At 39.9% G+C, this 22,869-nt stretch overlaps 2 protein-coding genes across 3 annotated transcripts; both read right to left on the reverse strand.

The window, feature by feature from the left end:
- Nucleotides 1-2,411: 2,411 nt before the first annotated feature.
- hoxb2a (homeobox B2a) lies at nt 2,412-4,519 on the reverse strand. Its single transcript, XM_018726369.1, has 2 exons — nt 4,108-4,519; nt 2,412-3,336 (listed from the first exon to the last, which is right to left on the reverse strand). Exons 1-2 carry the CDS (start codon nt 4,517-4,519, stop codon nt 2,624-2,626), a joined length of 1,125 nt encoding a protein of 374 aa, XP_018581885.1. The 3' UTR covers nt 2,412-2,623.
- Nucleotides 4,520-7,393: 2,874 nt separating this feature from the next.
- hoxb3a (homeobox B3a) lies at nt 7,394-15,739 on the reverse strand. 2 transcript variants are annotated; one of them, XM_018726367.2, is made up of 3 exons: nt 15,697-15,739; nt 10,062-10,644; nt 7,394-9,232 (listed from the first exon to the last, which is right to left on the reverse strand). In XM_018726367.2, the coding sequence occupies exons 2-3, from the start codon at nt 10,534-10,536 to the stop codon at nt 8,469-8,471; spliced, it is 1,239 nt and encodes a 412-aa protein (XP_018581883.2). In that variant the 5' UTR covers nt 10,537-10,644; nt 15,697-15,739; the 3' UTR covers nt 7,394-8,468. The 2 variants fall into 2 exon arrangements, with proteins under 2 accessions (XP_018581883.2, XP_018581884.2); XM_018726368.2 differs by lacking the exon at nt 15,697-15,739 and adding an exon at nt 10,751-10,912.
- Between the last annotated feature and the right edge of the window lie 7,130 nt (nt 15,740-22,869).

A 22,869-nucleotide genomic window follows, 5' to 3' on the forward strand; every position in this document is an offset into this window, starting at 1 on the left:
CAGGAATGTTTAGAAGCATTTGCTTCTTCTCTTAGTTAGACTACCCAACTCAGATCATATATACCATTTCACTTTTGCTATGTACACATTAATTCACAGTCAAAAGTTATATACAGTGATAATAGAATAACAATACCAATGATACAGTGAAATTCCATATTGGATTTGACTAATACTGTTAAATTCATATTGGTATTTTAAATCAAAACTGAAACAGTATATGCAGATTGTTGGTCTAGGTTCTCCATCTTAGTTGTAATCCTCTCTTCTGCTCTTTTTATCAGCTGAAAGCAAACTAAATCTTTTTAAGAAGAAATGTATAGGCATAAGCAGGCCTAAATTATTCTTGTCAGGTCTTGGCAGACATAAGGAAGGCCACTCAGTATAACAATCACATCCTTCCCTTTTAGATTTTTCAGAGTATAGTGCACAGTAGTCAGTCTAAAAGGAATTGAGTTGATCGAACTCTTTGGTCACTTCATTTGGTTTCTTTGGACTTTTATTGATTCAAATCTGTCACTGACAATGGAAAAAGCCTAGGATGTTTCTATTGATAACATGTCAGTGGGTTTATTGGAGTGAAGTTAGCCAATTCCCTCTATCATTAATTAGTCTTCTGCCAATGTTTGAAGGTATTTGCCCCCTACTGAACCTTGTTTTGGTAACCGCTTACCTGCTCTCAGACTCATCTTCATCAAGCACAACAGAGTAACAGGGTAACTGCCAGTTTTTTGCATACTTTTGGGAAGAGGCAATCAGCCTAAACAATTAGTTACTTTATATTTCCAAATCATCATGATGCACCAGGCTAATGAAATTCTTTCCTATCCCATACAGCTTTTCCATTTCTCTTCCAAAAAATCTCCTAATCTTATTCAACATATATTTATGCAGGTGACTCAATATTCTTATCTTTATTGTCTATATGCTATTATGTGCATTTGACAAGCAACATCCCTTTATTGAACATTTAATATTAAAACATATTTTAATTATATATTATGTCTGTGACTTTTCACCTGATTCTCAACGAAGCTCATTCTATTATTAAAATATTATAATGATAACATCACACAGTACACTATCCTGTATAGTAATCTGAAGAAACGATATTAATGTGCAAGCATGTATATATATGGATATATGATGTATGAAATGTGCTTGCAGTCTCAGGTGGTGAGCTAGATTGTTCAATGGGCTGTAAGCACTCTTGAATGCACAGACTGGTGACTGAAGGGCCTTCAGCCTCGTGCAAGTTGCAGGGTTCCATCATGGCGGCTCGCGCCGCTCCCGCCGCCGGCTGTGGTCGCTGCGCCATTTTGCGCGAGACGGCGGCGGCGCATATTGGACGAAACGAGTCCACAGCCACTTTCACTTCGAGCCAAACAGGCACTAGGAACTTAACAAAGATGTACTTTGATTTATTTTCGGTGTCACCGCGGCTGCTTCCTCGACTGACCTCCTTCCCATTCATAAAGTGCTTTGATACATGGGCTGTGCGAGCTCGAACTGGAACGCTTTTTCTCGCGTGGCACGCGGACAGCGGCACTGTTTGCAGCAGAATTATAAACGCCTCCCTAGGATCATTCACTTTTTCCGTGCTTATATTTCGCCTGTAGATATTCGTTTACTTTTAGGTGCTTTATTCGTTCAAGGTTCAGATACTCGCATATACAGCAACAAACATGATCTGAGCCCTTTAAAATGCCATTACACGTTGATTCAGATGATTTTAGTACCGTAGTCAAATATCGTAATGCTTAACTGAATCACAAGAGAGCCAATTAAAGAGAACAAATATTGAAATATAATGAACAGCGTGTTATTAATGAGATTAAAGCCACTATAGCGGAAGTAACAATTTAAGAAACATTACAATAAAAGCTCATTGTCACAGGGCCACACAAGAATACTGTGTCAGCGTGATTGTTTAATTAATAAAAAAAATTAAATCAGAAATTCTGAGGTGTAGGTTGACTTAAGACGAGTGTGAACTACTATTAAATTCTATAAATCTCGTTGGGGATGGCACTGATATAACACTGATGTCTAGTAAACATTTTAATTCGTTGTCTGTAACAAAACACACACTTTCGATATTATAAACGCTTTATTTCGTTCACCTATGAAAATAATGTACAATAAATAATTTCCCCATTTACTATTAAAGAATCTCAATAAATATACTAATTCTAAAACTCGTAGAGAAGGAGGACACCCTTCTTGCAAGAATTTCTAAAAGCAGTTAATACAGCAGTTCCTGAGATTTAAACGATTGAGTTTAGTCTACTGTGACCATTCCCAGTATGTTATCTATTAACAATACCCTAAATTACTTCAAAAACTTAACGATAGAAAATTAAAAAAAAAAAAAAATCATTTCAGTACCTTACATTGGGACAGGTCAGCCCTGATGGGAGAGCAATATAGTAAAATACTATCTTTAATAAACTTTCCGTGCGTTTTAAATCGTACTTTTAATACTGGTACGGAATTACAGTATTTTTTTTTCCTTAAGATAGAGCAAATAAAATAAACAAAAGAGCACAAGAGCAGTAACTGAAGGTGTACTCTAGCTGAGAAAAATGGCTGTAGTGTTCTTGGGGGCTTGGATTACTTTTGGTTAGAACTGCAGATGCTGTAAATCTATGGTGCACAGGGTGCTGGTGAACAAGTCCAAGTCTTCTTCGGAGAAATCCACCGGGCTGTCCAGGGAGCTCCTCAAGCTGGGAGACAGAGCATCACACATCTGCAGACTCGCATCGGACGAATAAAGATTCAAATCGGAGAGCGGGGCCACATCCCGGGGCTCTACCAGCGAGTTCTCGGGCTCACATGGAGCTCCATCGCCCATTGTTGGCAGGGCAGCTGCCGTGGGCGTCGGGTACCGCGGACACCCTGCGCCTTTGTCGGGTGAAGCTGCAGCTTTCTGCCTCAGTGGTTGCGTCTTCTCGAACGTGGGCTGCTTTTTGTCATTCCTTTTGGAATAGGGAGAGGTTTCATTTTCCGACGCCCCACAGCCAGATGCTTCTAGAAGCTGGTGAGAAGAGGGAGAATTCGCATCGCCGCCGTCCGTGGGCTCAAAGCCGCGGTGGTCGCTCTCTTGGCCGTCCTTATAATGCGTGGTCTGCCTCTTGTGCTTCATCCTGCGGTTCTGGAACCACACTTTGACTTGTCTCTCGGTTAGATCCAGCAGAGCCGCGATCTCCACCCTTCGAGGGCGACATAAATATTTGTTGAAGTGGAATTCTTTCTCGAGCTCCAGCAGCTGCGTGTTTGTGTAAGCTGTCCGTAAGCGCCTCGAACTGTTCCCGCTATCTGCTCCACTTGCTGCTTCTGCAAAAAACCACATTTCATTTGTTTATAACAAATAGACTATACTATAAAAAGAACAAAAGGCCACCCCATTGTTTCCAAAAAGTGCTGAATCCAGATTACCTTCCACGTATTTGCATTAATAAATTTAACGTGTAGCAGTTCACCCCGAGATATTTCTTCTCTTTTCCGATAGACGGTCTCCTTCCCTAGTCCATATTTTGCATGTAAACGTTCAAAATGGCCACTAAGTACATTAAGAAAAATGTTAATAAATATATTTTAATCTACAGATGACAGAGTTACAGCATTCAATACACGTTATTCATTTACACCCTAGGTGTTAAACTGTCATTTATAGGCGTGCGTGGATTCAGATCTTTTATGAGGTGTACCAGCGAGACATTCACAAAGCCATTTTAGAGAATAAAGATATATATCTCAATGTTTCAGAAAATAAATATGTGCGATAGCTGCAGCACGAGTGCTACTGAAAGCCAAAAACAATCAATATGTTAGCTCAAGCATAATTACATGAGAAATTCTGCATTGGTAACAAAAAGCTACAGCTTCATTTAGTTTATTTAGACTAATAAAAAAAAATAAATCACGATTTTTTAATTCCCGTCAAACGAATACAATTAAGCGCGAGATGAGCGCGTCCTTCACCGTTTAAAATTGAAATAACCGAATTAGGAAGCTACGACTTATGGTGTGAAATGAGTTTAAAAAAAAAGAATTCAAAAGCAATAATAACAATAATAATAATAATAATGCAAATCGTGCACGGACCTGTTGGAGATTCAAGCCCCGTCACGACGAAGCCAGACGAGGCTGAAGGAGGAGAGGAGGTGGCGGAAGGCTGCCCGTGCTGCTGGAGCTTCTTGGAGGACTTCTTCTCCTTCATCCACGGGAACTCGGGTGCCAGGGAGCCGTTGCCCGGCGGCGGTGGGTGGCCTTGCGGTGGCGGGGTCCGGACCAGGAGGCCATTTGAAATCCGTTTCTGGCTTCTGGGTCGCGCCTGGCTGCTAGAGCAAGGATTCAGGCTGGGGATAGTGTGCTCGAAAGGAGGAGGAATTAATGTCGAGTCCTTGATTGATGAAGTTTGAAATGACTCCAGTACAGCGGGAAAAGACGTCAGGCACTCTGCAAGGGAAGGCTGACTGTTTATGAACCCAATTTCCCTCTCACACTCAAAATTCATCGCTTCTTTTTTATCGCAACACAACTTGGGTAATAAAATAAGATTTTTTTTTAAAAAAAAGTAAAAATTGCGCCACAAGCTGTTTATTTGTGGGCTTTTATAATTGTGTTTAATAGTGATATTACAGGCGTATGGGGACCTTGGTCTACTAAACTGAAGACCAGGGCGAAATTGCAGCCAATTCCTGGTCACATGGTACAAATGGACCAATGGCAATTCGGGGCCTGGTGAAAAAGAAGAGCGTTATTTTCTTAAATTGCCCGAAAATCAGCATATTAAATGTCTCCAGGTTGTTAATTGATTTTATTTTCATAAAGAAAAGATTTTTATAGCGTTTTGATGTGTGGGAAGATGAAGGTGTGATGCTTCCTTCACTGATTGTACACATCTCACCATCCAGTCCTCCAATACTGCACCTATATGGCTGATCGTACAAATCAGACACAATATGGCTAACACGGTATATATGAAGGCAGGTCATTAATCTTACAATTTGTGACAAGACGAACAGGCATTTATAGTAAAAAAAAAATAAGAATTTCATACAGACTGAGCGGTTGTCCCTTCCAGGAAGAGATTAAATCTGTTGCTAAAATAGCCAAACACTGGACCCGTCCGATGTAGTGTGCGATGTTCTGCATTTTCTCTGCTCTTACGTTTCTTAAAAGACCGAACGTAAAACTGGAGATTGCATGGACAGCCAAAACTGCTGTAAGTGCCTAAGTCAGTCTTACCAACCGAGCTCATCATCTTATTCCTTTTTGTATGGTCTCAGTGAATCATCTGTGATTGAGATCGGTACATGATTTATTTGAAGCATTGCAGACTGGCAAGAGCTCTTGTGATTTCAGTTTATATTCAGGTAAAACCTATGGTTTACTTTTAGGACAGCCATAAGCACATTCGAGCTGTGTCTCCCTTGTTCCCAGAAATAATCGTGAACTGTAGATTCATTTTTGTTTTACAACAAATATTAAAACGTATTTTGCATTAAAACGCGTTGTGTGTAATTACAGTTTGCATGAGCAGGTCTGTGAAATTTTAAAAAGAGAAGTCTACTTTGAGATATTTTTAGAAACGAGCTGGTATAATGACAACGATCAATCTTTTTCTGGGCAAAGCGCTTGACAGCCAGAGCAGCAGCCACCCTCAAGAATTTGTCTCCGTTGCTCCTGTCCAAAACAAAGGAAAACCTTTCCCTCGCCTCATGGAGGGAGAGCTTTGTTTCTGCAAAGTAAATGTTCCCCAAGACGGGTAACGAGACACATTAATACATCTCAAGGTAAGTATAGCCGTTTGTTTGTGGGGAATTAAATTAATAAGCTGTACAGTCGCCTGCACAGCTGATGCGTTCGCACAATAATATGGCTAAAAACGAAGAGAAGAAGAAGAAAATGTGTGGGTGTGCACAAAGCTGGCGTTTCAGAGGCACAAAGCAGACGCCAGCCGCTATTCCATTAACCGCGAAACACTGAGAACTTAAGAAATGTAGGGGTTTCTGGGATTTATTCCCATGCGTAGCTCTTATAGTTCTGTCGTTAGATTTATTCCTCGCATATGAAAAATGAGCTATATTTTGGGGGCTTATCCAACGGGCTGTATAAAAGGATCATAAGGAATACAACTGTAAATATCTGAATAATTAAAATACATTTTTTTGTTAGATGACATAATTCAAAATCAAAATGTTTAGGTTTCAATAATCGTTGATTTTATGCCAGAATGCGTGATAACAGGTGTGAAACGGCAGTATTTATCATCTTTTAATAAGTAGGCCTGGTTGTAATTAGTATTGCGACCATCTAAAAAAAAAAAAATCATTGTCTTTGTCTGCAGGTGGACTCAGGAAATTTATTCCCAGTGATTAGGTGCATCTTAGTGATTTGCATTTTGTATACGGAGATTTCCAAGAAATAAAGAATAAAAGAATGCATTTCTCAAAAATATATCTTCAACTATGGCAGTTAATCCTGGAAATTAACAAGCAAATGAGAGGTTTTTGTTTTTGTGGAAAATAAACTGGGCAGGGAAGCATTGCAATAAAAAATAATACATTGCCTGTTTTGCACAAAGAGCGATTCGGTTTGTGTTTCGGTCATGTCCTATTTTATAGAGGCTACCATAGGCTAACCCTCATATTTAAAAGAACTAGCAAGTCGGCGCTGTGATTTACAACAACCCTTAAATTATGGAATTATGTATTGAAATAACACAGCATTTGACTCTAATGGTTACGGCTTGTATTATGTTCAAGAGAATTTGTGTCAACCATATATTTTCTTTGTATATTTCCCTTGCAGACTGCACCACGTGATCACAGACGACCGAAAGGGGGCTTTCAACGCCTGTGGGGGCTGCCTTGACTAAAAGCAGTGCCATGAGGAAAAATACAGCTCATGCTCGCAGGGATTTGAGCTTCAGTTAGCGTGAGAATGAGCGAGTAAAAGCCTGCCTGCGGTAGCCTGTCCGTGTTTTACTGGCACTCCAGTGTGAAGGATTTGGGAAACTATGCCATATATTCTTCTTTGTAATGCTCAAAAGACCAAATGGAACTGCATAACAGAAATTTTTATTCAAGAATTGTTCCACAGACAACTCTTAGCGAGGAAATAAACGTGTCTACCAAGAACAAAGGTTGTCAAACAAAGATTTTGCTAAGTCTCGACTATGCAGTAACAGTCAGCTTGATCCCATCCTCATGCCTCCAGCATAACTCAATACATTAATTTTTATGTACAAGGGTAACATAAACTACTAACTTCTAGAATACAATAACTAAAATAAATGTGCTTACAATAACAAGAACACATCTTTTGTAACAGGTAAATACTAAAAAAGTACATTTTCTTGATATAAATACATAATATTGAGGGGATAAATAATACAAAAAAGAAATATTGGCTATAACAAATAAATATATATTTATGAATGCTCACTCTAACACACATACGAAGACACCCACGATTGAGCTGATTGGGGTCTTCTATTTCAAAATAAGTTTTTTTTCTAACCTTTAAAATGTAAACTCTAAGTGCAACAATGATGCCCAAATGAGAAAGCTTTAGTGAATATCAGGAGGCCTTCACTTTAGCTTAATTTTTTGGACATTTTTGTTCAAATATACCCTGTTTTCACGATAAGTCAAGAGAGGAGAGAGTACTGGATTTTAGAAAATATGGACTTCTGAATCAGCATTGCGTATGTATGTTAACACTAACGACAGAGAAGAAACTTCATACAAAGGGGGAAATAAAAATAATACGTACTTAGAGTTTATAACTCTTGAACACTGTGCTTAAGACAAGGTAAATATTTGTTTTGCGTATCCAATTTTGTTGGAGGTTAACGTATTGTGAACAGCAATGCCACAGTATAAACATGGAGTAACTAGCATTCAGTGATGCTAGGAAATACATGACCTTTCCCTCCTTGTGTTAACACAGCAGAGTTTATGCTTCAGTACACAGTTGGTTAGTTAAGGTGATGGGTTTAGGTAAAGAGGTAATGTGACAGGGAAACTAACCAAAATAATCCAGTGGTTTTCCAGGTGGAGTAGCTATAGAAATTGAAATTAGTGTACTGATTTTTTTTGGGGGAAATCCTCAATGTTTTTACATTGTACATTAACCTAATTAATGGCAAGACAGACATTTTCAATCATTAAAGATGCCTAGCCTCAACAAACTTTTACAGTGAATGACCATCATTGCTGTTTGTACATGTTTCCCTAATTTAGGATTGCTTCATTACTTTGTGTTGGGCCTTAAGAAGATTTAAATAATTACAAATTGGTATGCAACTGAAAATAGCATCAATTTACTTAAAAGTAAAATTATGGCAACATTGCCAAGGTACTTTTTTTATTTTATGTAAAAAAAAAACCACTGGATCATTTATTAAATCCCATTGTAGCGCCCCATGTGTTAGTATTATTTTGTTTCCAAACCTGCTACAGATGCGTTAACTTGGGTGCCTCCTGGATTCTACCCTGAGAAGGATGGTGCGCTGAAAGGTCTGTGTATGTCGGGTGGGAGTCACATGGTCCATGATGTTGGCTGCTTGGCATCTGTGCTGCACCATTGTAGTCAATGTTGTTAGACTGGTGATGTGGCAGGTGATTCAGGCCATATAAAGATGGCCCCGATGTGGGCATTGAATCCACATAGTTGCCTCCAACATACACAGGGCTACCCTGGATATTCGGAGTCCCATAATTACCCCCATTACCCTGTAGACCATGAGGGTCATATTCTGGCGCTGTGTTGCCATACTTCTGCTGGGAGGGGCAAGGTTTCATAGGGTTTTGGTAGGCTGTAGACATGGCATAAGCATTTTGATGAGGTTTATTAAAAGACGGTGGGGAAGGGTCTTCGTAAGTACCACTCATTGAATGCATGGGGTTCATAAAACCAGCTGAGGACTGCATGGGAAGAGGTGGGCTTCCAGTTGGAGATGGCCCCCCAGAGGAGGAGCCCATGCCCTTCAATTTTTGATCCTTTTTGTACTTCATTCTTCGGTTCTGGAACCATATTTTAATCTGTCGTTCGCTAAGGTTGAGCAGATTGGCCATCTCCACGCGGCGTGGCCTGCACAGGTACCGGTTGAAGTGGAACTCCTTCTCGAGCTCCACCAGCTGAGCGCTCGTGTAGGCTGTACGCGCTCTTTTGGAAGCTGCCGAACCCGGAGGGCTTTTCTCACCACTGCAGCTCTCCGCTGGGTGGAAATGAAATAAAACATAATTACTACCTTCAGAAATTGAATGCACTGTTTCCTAATAAACCATGGACTTAACCTCTGTATATTAGGCTTTTTATTTCATAACTGTCATTTATTAAGAGAACTGAGCCCAACACTGACCTGCTGTATACAAATCGCATCAGCCGCCTTGGTGCTGCGCACAGATTTACTTACGAGCATAAAATTAATTGTCTTTAATAAGTAAAGCCAACAGTATAAAACAAATCTTTTAATCCGCTCGGATTTGTTCAGTCTTTATTTCAGAATGCAACGTGCGTTCAATCTATCTATCTATTTATCTGAAATCATTAGCAATTTGGTAAAATCATACGTTTAGAAACACCTTTCAAACAGCGTGAAAGGAGAATAAATGTACTCAAAACCTCAACTATAGCTAGTTGAAGAGCAATAAGTACAGTATTTTAGTATTTTTACACTTGTGACATCTCGTGGCTTTGTGAAGATGGACCTAGTAGCAGCGAAAAAATACGAAGTGACATTTTGCGCTTGATTTATCCACTTTGTACTGACTGGGACATTTTCCTGTGTCCGCCGGTAGCCTGATCTCACAAACAAATCTATTTACGGATCAACTGGCGAGACTGAGCATATTTATAATAATAATAATAATAATAATAATAATAATAATGCTCTTATTACGTGGATCACAATTAATGAGATTATTTTGTGCAGAAGTTCCAAACACGCTCATATCATATGTGCGTGTATTGTCCATATACACCCACATATATGAATATGGATGTGTTGATGTACAGAGAAAAAAGAAGCAAACGAGCACACACACCATTAGCTGCACTTGTGCATGGGGAGCTGTTTTTCTGTTTGGAGTTCTGCCTCGACTCTTTCATCCAGGGGAATATCTGCTTGGTGAGGGCGGGGTTTGAAGGGACACTGGAGGATTTGGTGGGGGCTGCTTTTGCGCTGCCGCCGCCGCCGCCGCCGCTGCTCGCCGGCTGTTGCGTTGTACTGCTGTTAGTGCTATTAGGGGGGTTCTGGGGAGGGGAGACGGGGGCTGTCTGATGATGTTCAGGTGGTAGGCTGTGGCGCATACAGCTCCCATTGATTTCTTTCGTCTTGGCTTGCTGCGGCGCTGCGCTGTTGCCAAGGGACTGCAGCGAGCAAGCGGACCTCTGGTAGTCGCTCTCCAGGTGCCCCGAGGACTGGTAGACCGGTTGTGCGGATTCATAGCCAAACCCATTGGTCTGGTACGAGTAGCCTCCGAAAAGCGTAGAGTTGTCGTAATAGGACGTCTTCTGCATTTCCGTAAAAGATTTCACCAGCTACCAAGGTCCTGACGACCTTCTGGAAGAACATTGGCACCAGAGGTCACGTGACAGTCTCTTCCCAATGGCCTCTTGGAAGCTGACCTGAAAGGTTATAAGAATCACATAAAAAGAGCGGCTCGGGCATAAATCCATCTTCACCACTGAAAAGCGCCGTGACATGAATAGCGCCGTACCAATCCTGGCTTACATTGTCAGCTCGCGAGGAATCTGTTTTATTCCCCTTCCTCCTTGCGCTTGTGTCTCACAAACACGGACATCAGACCAGTACAGCAATCTTCACCAATAAATCTCGGGTAAATGGTGTACAGCAGAGAAATGTTCAAATTTGCATTATCTCCACTCTGACCTTTATCTAATACCCCCCAATAATATTGTCCCGTTTGGATGTTCTATTTAAGATTAGGCCATTACGTTTTAAAAATACCATCATATTGATTTCGAAGAACGTAAGAGTAACTTTTCCAGTACCAAACATTAAATAAAAAAGCAGCACTTGCATTATGTGTTCTTTGAATAGTGAAGGCATCATCATATCGAACAAATGTGAAATGCACAACAATGGCAAAAACACTGTGAAAAGAACATGCCACAATAACACACATCCATACATCCATACACATATAAATCAGCATATATGTGTAATGTGCAGATTTATAAACAGCGTGTCAGAAACAGATGTCAGTTTATACATTAAGATGACAAAATGGAAAAATAATGCAAATGCACCGAATTATAAATAATTAATGAACGCCCAAATAGTTGCGCAATAAACGCTTCCGCCACGCTTTCGTTCTGTTTATATACACGTTGAAAAGTTTTTTGCATGCTTTTTTCCCGTTTTTCCTCCGGATATAAAATTATTTTTGTGTAAGCACAAAACCTGAGCTCAAATCTCTGTTCATTTGTGTCTGAGGTTTGTTTGGACTCCAGTGAAGGAAGACCGAATAATGGAGCCCGTCTTGTACGCACCCAGGCATTTTGATGCATGGGGGTCATTCGGCCAAAGAAGCTACCCTTCCAAAAGTTAACATTTGCTCGCTAGGTGAGGATCGGGTATCTCAGTATCCAGGGCAAGAGGCATCTTTACAATGTCTTCCCTGCACCTGGATTTTATTTGAACCGCACGAAGAGGCAGGGTGTGAACATAAAGTTTGAAAATCACACCGTGGCCTTTTAGGAATGGACTCGAACCATTTGCAGAATGATTCACTATCCTTTAGCCGATAAATATGAAAACTCAAATTAATACGTTGTACTCAGTTTAACTGTCTTTCCTGCTGGTGCAAATTGCAGGGGATGGCGAAAAGAAAACACATTCTTCATTAACCTTTTGATAGTGTTGTATGTATTTAGACCAAGACATCAAAATATAAACAATTAAATAGACAAAAAGTTGCATACATTTCGTGCAAGAACTTTGAAACTTACGACACATTTTATGTCAGACTATAACATATTTTCAATGTTTTAGCGATAATATCAAATGTATCATTATAGTGCCTAGGAAAACAAAAATATTTTACCACATTAAAAAAAACAACTTTCCTTTCAAAAATTTCACATCCAACGATGCCACGTACTCTAAATAAAGCTTAGCTCAAAAGAAACGCACATTTTTCTCATTAAATTAACAGGACTCTGTTAGACTGCGAATATAAATTCGACAATGTGGGCTGACATTTTTTTATAGTCTATGAAATACAAAGAGTACGAAAAAATAATATTGTCAGTGAAATTAAAATAAAGCTACTTATATCTGGTTGCGGGAGATCCCAGAGCTTTTGTATATCAAATCCAAACACGTCACAAATGTCGGTCATTTATCTTTCCTGCAGACGGCTGGAATCCTAATTATTTACTCCAAGGAATTGCAGGGAAAAAAATCGCAGCAGGAATAATAAATGTTAAACAATATCATTTTGCAATTAACCTACACACAGCCATCCTCGGTTTGTTTATTAGCCCAAGGTATCAAAGTTATAGTACATTTCTTTTAACGCAATTATGAAGGTAAAAGAAACACAGTTCGGATGGTCTGCAACAACAACGGCAGCGAGCAGGAAAAGGACAATGACTTTATCTGTGGAACTGCTGAAATTAATACAAGAACATTGCAGAATACCATCTGAAACATGAATGTGTTCTGCATTTTAAGAGCTGGCACTGGCTACCTCAGATTTCATTAGGCAATAAAAATATTGTAATTCTGCACCCATTTTTGCTCCGGGACCATCGTGCAATAAGGTCTGTGGCAAATCGGATGCAAATAAGAGCCCTTCAGAGTACTTAAATAGCACGTGTGAAAGTATTAAACGCAAAAAGCAGGCAAAACGGAAGAAGTGCACAGATGAACATAATCTAATTTATGGTGAGAGCTCAGCTCTATGCGGGACGTGGGAGAACGTGCTCCTTGGCGAACATCAGGCGCTGAAAAGCTGCTAAAAATGATTGCCCAGCTCTACGCAAATAAACGCGGCTATTAGAACGAGTTCGTCGTGCAGAGGTGCAAAGAAAAAGAGAAGGAGTAGCAGCGAGGAAGGAAGCTTAAAGCATTGTGAACTCTTCTTGAACCGCGGTTGGAGTCATATGGTCATAAATCACCGGGACATACACTCCGCCATTCACAAACTGATAGCCTGTTTCAGTCCAGCTTACCTTAGCCTCTGACGAGGAGAGCACGGCCACGCATAATATATTTCCACATCCACATTCGCTGCAATCAATAAGGCAGAGTAATGTCCTCCTTTTTAAAAACGGTGACAAACACACATTCGCTATCTTTAGCGCGGCCGTCCGCTGCCACACCGGGGGCTTTTCTCGTACGGATCGCCTCGGTTTGGAAAGGCGAGATGGTTCAGCATCAGAGATGTGAGAGGAGAGCTCAGGCGCTGAGATCCGGGCTGCCCCGTCCACTGGTACGCCCTGCTCGCTGATAACAATGGCCTCACATTTCCCCCCTTCTTTTCACGGCGCAAATCTTAACAACATAATCCCGGCATAATCCGAAGGAGCCCTGCGAAGAAGCCTCGCTTTTTCGCGTGCACAAGGCTGACGGTTGTGTTGTCAACACAAGGCCTTTGTGCTATTTTAAAACGGCGGGGCTGTTTGGAGCACCGGGCAGGAGTGCTAATCCCCATCAAACAGCGTCACTAGTGAAAAATTATGCTAATTGCAGACGTGGTGGACAGAGGCCTCCGATGGATATGGCAAGGCAGTGATTTTCTGATTCACGTGTTTCACAGTTAAGTGTCAATCTATGCTAATGCTGTTTGGTATGGAGGCAAAGCTTCAAATTGCCCCTCTCCAGTTACATTACTCGCACTGTATTTCCTTTAATGGCCCGCTATTGACTAATGGTAGAAACATGGTACTATCTGTATTGTTTATGTTTCAAGGGATCTCCTTCCACACACAAGCAACTCCTGTCATAATTAATGCTCGGCATCGAGAGGGGAAAAAAAAAGTTTTGGTGAGCACACAACAAGGGACCACAAAGGTGGGGGAGTGGTGTAAACAATGAAGAAACGAAAAATAATTTGTAATATCTCAGAGCTATGGACATGTTGTTAGTCCACGTGTCTTAAAAAAACTGGACTAAAAAGTGATTCGGGAAAGGAGTTGGGTAGTTCAGGGTCAGATCAACATTTCAAAAAAGGTAAATGAGGATGACACCTATGGGGGATTGAAAATAAAAAGAAGGCAAGGAGGCGTTTTAACGTGTTTTGGTGTTCTCTTTAACTTTTCTTATCTCACACGTTTTTTTTCTGCTTTATTATTCAGTGTGCTACCCCTGTCGTTGGGAGCAACGCAAGATTTATGACTTGTACCACGTGTAGCAGCTGTAAACAGCAACTTCCTAAGATGCATTTGGTGTAGGTACTCGAATAGAAAGGATCCCTTCCGACGTAGGAGGAGAACAGGGGAGAAAAATGTAGGTGCTTGCAACTTTTTCCTTCACAAAATTGTTTGGGATTTTGCAGCAATGCCGAAGAAGAAAAAGGCTAAACGTACAACTGAAAAAAATGCTATGTATCCTCAAGTTACCGAAAGTGGACTATTGGGAATGAAGAGCTGGACATTTACAAACATTTACCTATACATTTTACGCAAGGTGTCGTCATCTTGTAGTCCTGCTTATGAGCGCGTTTCTTTACTGCTTCTTGTTGGTCGACTCTTTGGAGTATTTCACTTTTTTTCCACACACACAAGCCTCGCAGGGTGGTCTTATGCTACTACTCTAAATGTGTCGGACCCAGCAGATATTTGAAGACACACCTTTTTGCCTTTGTCGAAAAAGTGATGAAGGACCAACGACGTGTCCCAGTAATTCATTACGTGGACGTAAGCGATACTGAAGTGCATCAAAAGATATTTACTTTTTTAAATCATAAAGCTTCGTGCAGTAGAAGTAGGTGTTTTACTTTTAAAATGCGTAAATGGTGGCAATTTTCTTGTGTGCTTGCGCATGTTTATACGTTTTACGCTCACGGTGATCTCGACCCCCAGTTTGGGGTGCGCAGTTCATCGGAGTTCATTACCTGATCTGTGTTGCAGCTATAACTCATATTCACTATTCCCCTTTCTACTGTGGTACCCTTGATTAAGATACTTACCCTGAATAGCTTCAGTAAGAACACCCTCGTGTATACATGGGTAAACCACTGTACATTGAAACATTGTAAGCCGCCTTGGACAGAGACGTAAGCCAAATAAATAAATGTAAAAGTGACAATTTGCTTTTTGTTTATGTAATATTTACATGGAAAAGTACCTTGAAAATCTTTTTTTTTCCCATTGGTGAAGAATTATCAGGCCTGTAATATACAGCCTAACTATTAATTAAATCTTTTAAATATGTTGTAAGCATTAACTTTTTTTCAGAGGACTGCTATAAAAAGGCTTAAAATAAACGCCTCTGTTAAAGCACACCATTCCGAAGGAAATTACAATAGGTTGCTATTTTACATCAATTTAGAAAAACACAAGAGCATTCATAGAAATGCATTTTGAAAATACATTACACAAAAAGTTATTGCAATGCTACGATAATTCCTCAAATCAACGAATGGATTCACGAAAAATAAATAAATCATGCAGTGAAAGTTGTTTAACAAATATAACTGGCCCACTCACCGCTTACACGTCCTTTATCACCACAAGTGCTTATGCAAGAAAATATCTTGAGTTCTATGACCTAGACGAAAATGGAAAAGATTTAATAAAACGAAATACAGGAAAATTATACCTAATATAAACAAACTCTAAGAAGTCCAAACTATAATTCTCTTGAGCTGTTCCGATAATATTCAATATTGAAACAACATCAAGCAAAAATGTTTTCAGTAAAATGTATTTGAGTTGTATTTGTATTTTTCTCCTGAAGTGTATTGATTCTATCCATACACAGGCCTATTCATTTTGCTCCAGTTCCCTTTTCTCAAAATTCCTTCCATGCGTCTCAAAATATTCAAGAATTAAAATATTTTTGAAGCTCGTCCTACTTTTTTGTATTTGCTTTTTATATTTCACTTGACTTTGAAGCTGGTTGTTTTAATATGCAGCTTAAAACCAAAGCGCAGAACAGAGCTTCAAATAATTTATATATAACAACATAAATTTACTAAATAATTTACAGAAAATTTACTGCTCACGTTTAACGTGAGATTCGAAACACCAACAAATAAAATAAACCAACAATAACTAAAGTACCAGAACGAAAAATATATACTATTTAACTGAAGCAATAAATGTACTAATAAATTAAAATGAATCATTATGCTATGCTTTAGTTTCATAATGATAATATGAATTGGCACAACTAACATTTCTGAGTTTTGAGGAACGCATAATGTCGAACGAAACAAGGGTGTATAATGATGTAAAAACATACCAAATGTAAGGTATACACGAAGAGTATGTATACAACATCATAGGACGTTCCGGATAAAAGTTCTTAACAAGCGTCTTACTTTAGTGTACAAACGCAGAAACTGTGGAGAGTGCGAAAGCCAGCAACACAAATCTCGACCCAATAGATATAAGAAATAAATCTGAATAGTGATAGAATCAAATGGCTGTGGCACTTTGCATACATGCTCTTATTAAACTAAAATAAAACGTTAAACACAGTCGCTTGCTCGGCTCATGACAGCTACCCAAACACATAAATCACACAGAGGATTCCCTGACCTCCTCAGCTCTGCGGCCTACAGTGCTATAAAGTTATTTATTGCCTCCACGCGCCCGCAACCTCACAACCTGATGTGGCTCGACTCGATCCACCTTGTCCAGCTCTAACGCATGTAGGGTTCCTCATGGAGCCCACAGCGCGCGGAAGACCTACCGACTTAGAGCCGAGCTGGGAGAAATAAGTTACCTATAAAGTGTGGGCTGCTACATCCCTGAGCTTGCAGAAGACAGAACAAAGAGAGGGAGACCCTTACGGAGAAAAGCTGATCAGCCAGTTTCTCTCTCTCACACACATACACACACACATACACACACACACACAAAACAGGAGCAAATTAACGGCAGTCAACACTAACTGAAGTACAAGTCAAACCAAAAAGCCACAAGTCTGGAAATGATAGCAAAAAAGCTTGTTTATTTCTGCAAAACTCAAAAGGCCCTGCGCAAACTCTCCAAACACACGTTTAATACATACACGTGATGTAGATTTTTTGTTTGCAAATTCGATTGCGTTTAATGTGGCAATGTGTGAACAAGCAACAGAAGAAATTTCCGAAAACCAGTTTAACTGTTATTTCATTGCTTATTTCCTACATGTTTCGACTTTTTTCAGAAGCGATACACAACCTAGTATATTTTTATGTCATGAGAAATCTAAACAGAAGCATCTCCGAAATATACATGCTCGTTTAAAGCGAGCTCCGTGGTTCAAAAATACAAGGGGAGGTATGCTGTATGACTGGCTCCAGTTGACCATTGCATTGGATAGTAGAAACTCACCAGGTTAATGGTCAATCAAATGAAGTACTTTTGAATGGTGTCCCGACATATTACAAGTATCTGACTGAATCTCAGCCCGCTTCCCCGAGCTTTTAAAGCACCCGCATACTGTCTTCTTTTACATCAGGCGGTTGTGCGACACCCCGATCTCATCCTACTTGGTCTTTCATGGCCAAAGCAGCCGTTAATAGCCGAGTTAGCGACTGGCTGAAACACCGCCGCCAGACAGCAGGGCCCTTTCCGTCCAAATGCCAAAATAACGCGTGGAATTATGAGCTCACGTGACCGCACGCGCCAACCCGTTTTAAAGGCCGTTCTCAAAGGAAGCGCCTCACGTGCGTTTAAACTCCTACGTTTAAACCTTTTTTAACTATTTAGAGTTCTCCCGTTTTCACCCGTGCGGAAGTGTACAATAGCTGATACAGCGTGTTATATTTTGTATTTGGTGTTAGTATGACGTTGCTTTGGATTTTCACTTGGCGTTATTATAACATTTCCGAGTTCCACCCTGCAGAGAACACAAAAACTGTTATGTAGAAGATCAGATGGCATTGCCATCAAATGCCGTTTTTATTTAATAGGTGACCGTCCAGCGCCTTGCAAAGCTCGTGAGTACGAGGGAAGGTGCGGGACGTTTGGCTACAGTCCTGCCTGATAAGACGCATTCCTGCGTTTTTACTGCAGCTCGAGGAACAGAGTGCTGTTCACACCGACGCACACAGCCAGTGTCTTTGAAAATCTGACTTATTTCATACTTGACTAGTTTCAGCAGGATATGTTTCATAGAGCTAGTTCATACTATTTGTGTCCTCGTTAACATGTGTCACCTTGTAAGATTTACCGCAGTCACGAGTAATGGTATACAAAATAGAAAAGTGGAACTTTTCATTTTACTTAATAATCAGTGGTTATATTGCAGCCATCTGCTCCGTGACCTTCTGTTGGTGATATTTATAATAGATTATTTGAATCCGAGAGGAGAAAGTAGAGGAATGCTACTCACAGATTGCTTCTCAAAAGATCAATTGCCCATCAGAGCAGTGGGCATAGACCTTTGATCTTCCATGCTCATCCCACCGAAAAATTCCACAATCCCCTTGTTAGATACTTCTTTGGAAAACGGGGTTAATTTTTAATTGAAGAGTCTGCAACATATGTAATCTTTAACGTGTTCGAAGCGGAAAGAGGCAAAATTGGATGAAAGCGCTCAACTACCCTATGACCTGGGGACGTCGAAAGTGCTGACTCCACTAAACCTTACGCTGAAGGGGAAAAAATAAAATCAAATTTTAAGATGAAATAAAATAAAATAAAACCTTGAAAACTCACAGTCGGGACCTTTAAGGGTATTTCGTTTCGTCACAGGTAACGAGAATGTGTTTTTAGACATTCAAATATCTGAACGGTTTACAGGGCGAGTTAAGACAACCTACTACCTTCAGACACAGAAAGTAGTAGATTTTCGATGTTGCAAAATACGGATATACCATGCTTGATTCACGGTACATATTTCGTGTCTAGATCTCGCCAAATTTTATTGTGCCCTTGCTCAATATTCTCATCAGTCTTTCCATAGTTCTGAACCTCAGATGACTTTACTACGATTTGTACAGCTAATCATTAAATTCAATAAGGAAAAATGGTACATACCTGTGTTAGTTACGTGTTTTAGTTCATTATGTATCCCACATAAATGGCTGCGTTGTCTTCTCCAGTCTATGCTTGAATTTAGAATTTTTAGGAAAGTAATATTTTGGATTGTAGGGACTGGAGTCTGAATTCTAAAAAACAATGAATGTAAATACATGACAAACAGTTAGATTGGTTTACAGTATTTTGTAAGATCGATATCAGCATTAGTATGCACACCAAAACACACCGGTCCTCACGAACTCTGATAACTGTATGACGCAGTGTAACAAACACTGAATTATTAATCCCTTGTTTAATTTTATCTGAATGCAAGTTTTATTCCAAGAATTCAAATACATTTTAAATGCAGTCCCTTACTAAACACAAACTGGGCCACTACACAGCTGTGCAGAGGTTTGTTTACTAAAGAATGAGTTGCGAACAAGCAAGAAAGAGAGAGAGAGCTGGAGAGAGACAGAAGAGAGAGAGACGTAAAGAAAAAAGCGGAGTGAGAGAGGGAGCTGGCTATCCTTTAACCTCTCAATTACCTATTTGAATGGATCTGTCTTAAACCACAAGACAAAAAATTCTGCTTAGTCTCCAGCGCCTACGGATGGCTCGTGCACAGGTCACACAACCTTTAACTAATTGTTCCTTACTTCTGAAACACATAAAGTCCTAATCAGTCTGTTCGGAAAGCCTTACCTGCCTTGCAGCAGTCGAGTGTGTGTCACACACACAAGACAAGGGCTGGCCAATTCTACGAAGCAGCTGCTAAAAGCCACATCGCTTTAAAAAGATCTTTTTTTTTTTTTTTACAACATCTGGATGTCAGTGCAAAAGCTGCAGAGGGGATTACGGAGAAGGTGCATCGTTATTCGACTTCTTCAGCCAAATAAAAATCGCCTACTTGCAGGCAGAGTTCGTCCGAGGCGCAAGAGGAACCGACCGCACACACACACGAACACTCACACTCACTCACATGTATCCAGCGGCGGGGAGCAGAGAAACGGCCTTTTCTGAAAGACTGTTTTCCAGAGAGTAACATTTGGATCGAACAAAGCGGACCGCGAACCCTCCATTGCCGCTTTTCTTCTCTGACAAGTTGGACTTGTGGGTCCGAGACCCTCGGACAAGCCTGCAGAGAGCCTACAGGGCTTCTCCAGCAGCGGCATGAAGGGTCGGCACTGCGCCCATATGGTGGCTGCATCCTACGGAATTGTGAAGGGTCCAAATGGTTGTGTAGGTGTTCTTACGTCCGTTTTTTTTTATTGTATTTTAATGTTAATAAAGACGCTAGAGAGGAAGGTTTCTATGTGTTCATCTAAGAATGAGGCTGCATCTTACCCAATGCAGATTAATTCAAGGTGCATGATTGGTTGGGAAAACCGTGGTTCCATTACGCGTAAAACGACCTCTAAACTAAGCATAAAACTGAAGCAATAATGCAAAGTGCCTTAAATACTTTAAATAATGAAAAAGTTTCGTTAAATGGGCTGTTTGTGAGGGGTGCACTTGGCTTTGGTTATTGTGTGTCGCACTTGTGTGTTGTGTATGTGCAATCCGCACACAAAGACACGCACACACAGCCGCCCACACATACGTGCGCCTCCACAGAGAAGAAAGCGCGACTGACAAATTGTAAGGTGTAAACGCATTTGCAGTTGCTATTTGGTATTTACCTTGACGCGGTTTTAAAAGCTGCTCTATGACCACATGACGATGTGATCCTTTGTTGTATTTACCCAAACATGTCGAGTCAGTTTTGTGACATTATCCAGGCTGCAGCAGATTATTTTTTGATATTTTGTGATTTCATGTTTTTTTGTAAAGATTTATAAAATAAAACTATTTGCAATGTTACTACTAGTATGGCAACATTTTGATTCACAGAGGGAAGAGATCAGTGTTAAATTAAAGCTCAATCTGCTACCCAGTAATACAAAATCGTTATTATTGCTGTTTGTAAATTAAAACTGAAAAAGAGCCGTGTGAAAGTGTCCTCCTCTATAAAACTAAACATTTCTTAACCTTTTCAGGCTTTTTTTACATTGCTTAAGAGACGCTGTCCAGCAAGTAGAACTGCATTCAGTGAACGCTGTTAAATATCCTTCATAATAAAAAGACAATATTACAAAAAAACACAAGTTGCGGTTTAAAAGTTAAAAATGTATTTATGGACTTATACGCCAGCTAAATTGCTATAATTTCATATTATAGCTGAAATGCTCGATATAATAAGCAAATGAAAACGGGAATTTCAAGAAGAAAATTAGACGAAATCTAGACGCGAAATATGCTTGTTTTTCTGGAAGGCCCATGGCTTCCACTTGGCTTTTTTGCACTTAGTCCATGACAATAAACAGCTACACTTACATACACAGAATATAGAACAAGGGACACCACAAAAATAAAAGCATAAACTACGAGCGACTACGACGTGGTGGCTGACCTTAATGTAATTGCCTACGTAAAGCGCAACTTTACAGCCCAATTTTCGAAGTGAATCTATTAAAAAACGCTGATCCTCAGTCAGGTAAAATCTGAGAAAGAGTCAAAACATTCCTAAACACAACAGCACCGACTTCATCCCTGCGATCATGTCGATTGACGTGCAAACAGCGGAATAATCATTGTCTGTACCGTTTGACTGTATTGAACTAAAAGAAACGACAGTGATTACAGCAACAATGAGTATGCTGGTGAGATGATTATTATTATTTTTATTATTGCTATTATCATTGTTGCTGTTGCTGTTGATATCTTCTAACTAAAATTGTTAACATTGTTCAACTGGTATGTGAATTCTGAATCCTATCAAAGTTGCTAGACTCAAACATGGTGTGAATACCACAGAATTTCCTCTGTGTGAAATGATGCTGTCTTTACCATCTATTTTGTGAAATGAGTTCACATAGTTTTTGACAAAGCTCCTGACACTTCTGAGGACAGACAGAATATATATTTTAGCTATGCTGTGCCGTATTGCTGCTCCCATTCTTACATGCAGGAAGTTGAGTGGTTAATGTTATCATCTTATATGGAGGTTTTTACTCAACGTGTAAAAGAGTTGCACTGTTTAAAAGATTTCAAAGTTCCAGCCACCGCCTAGAATTTAAAACAAATGTTCTTATATTGATAGTTGAAGACTCGCAAACACATCTAGGAAATAAATTTCCTAAAGTGTACACAACAAACTACCCTGACTTGAAGAAAGGTCTCAGGCTGTCTTTGTCATCCACTGTAATGAAATAATGCAACATCGTACCCAGCATAGTAAAATTACATCAGAAAGTCATAGTAGGAGAACGATGCTTTCCTCTCTCACCGCCATTTGCACATGGATTCATTAAAAACCCAACGATTTAAGTACACAGCTTGGACTCCTGTTGCTTAGTCACGATACGGAATTCTTTAGTCGGGAAAAACTGAAGCATTCAATAAAAGTGACTATTCCTGCTCTACGCGGCTTCTAACAAAACTCCTCTCGTTGATCTTTTGATCCACCTCCTTAACATTAGTCGTCGAAATTAGTAGTCCTACAGCGGACACGCTTGTTCTAATATCCCAGAATTTGATCTAAAAGAAAAAAGGAAAGAGGAAAAAAATCCACAAAACACACATGGACACTGGCTCCGTTAACAAGACCCGAGGAAGACATTCGGTATTCAGTGTATCTTGCAGTCTAAATTTCTTATAAATCCA

Source organism: Scleropages formosus, chromosome 21, assembly GCF_900964775.1.
Source record: "Scleropages formosus chromosome 21, fSclFor1.1, whole genome shotgun sequence".
Classification (NCBI taxonomy): Eukaryota; Metazoa; Chordata; class Actinopteri; order Osteoglossiformes; family Osteoglossidae; genus Scleropages; species Scleropages formosus.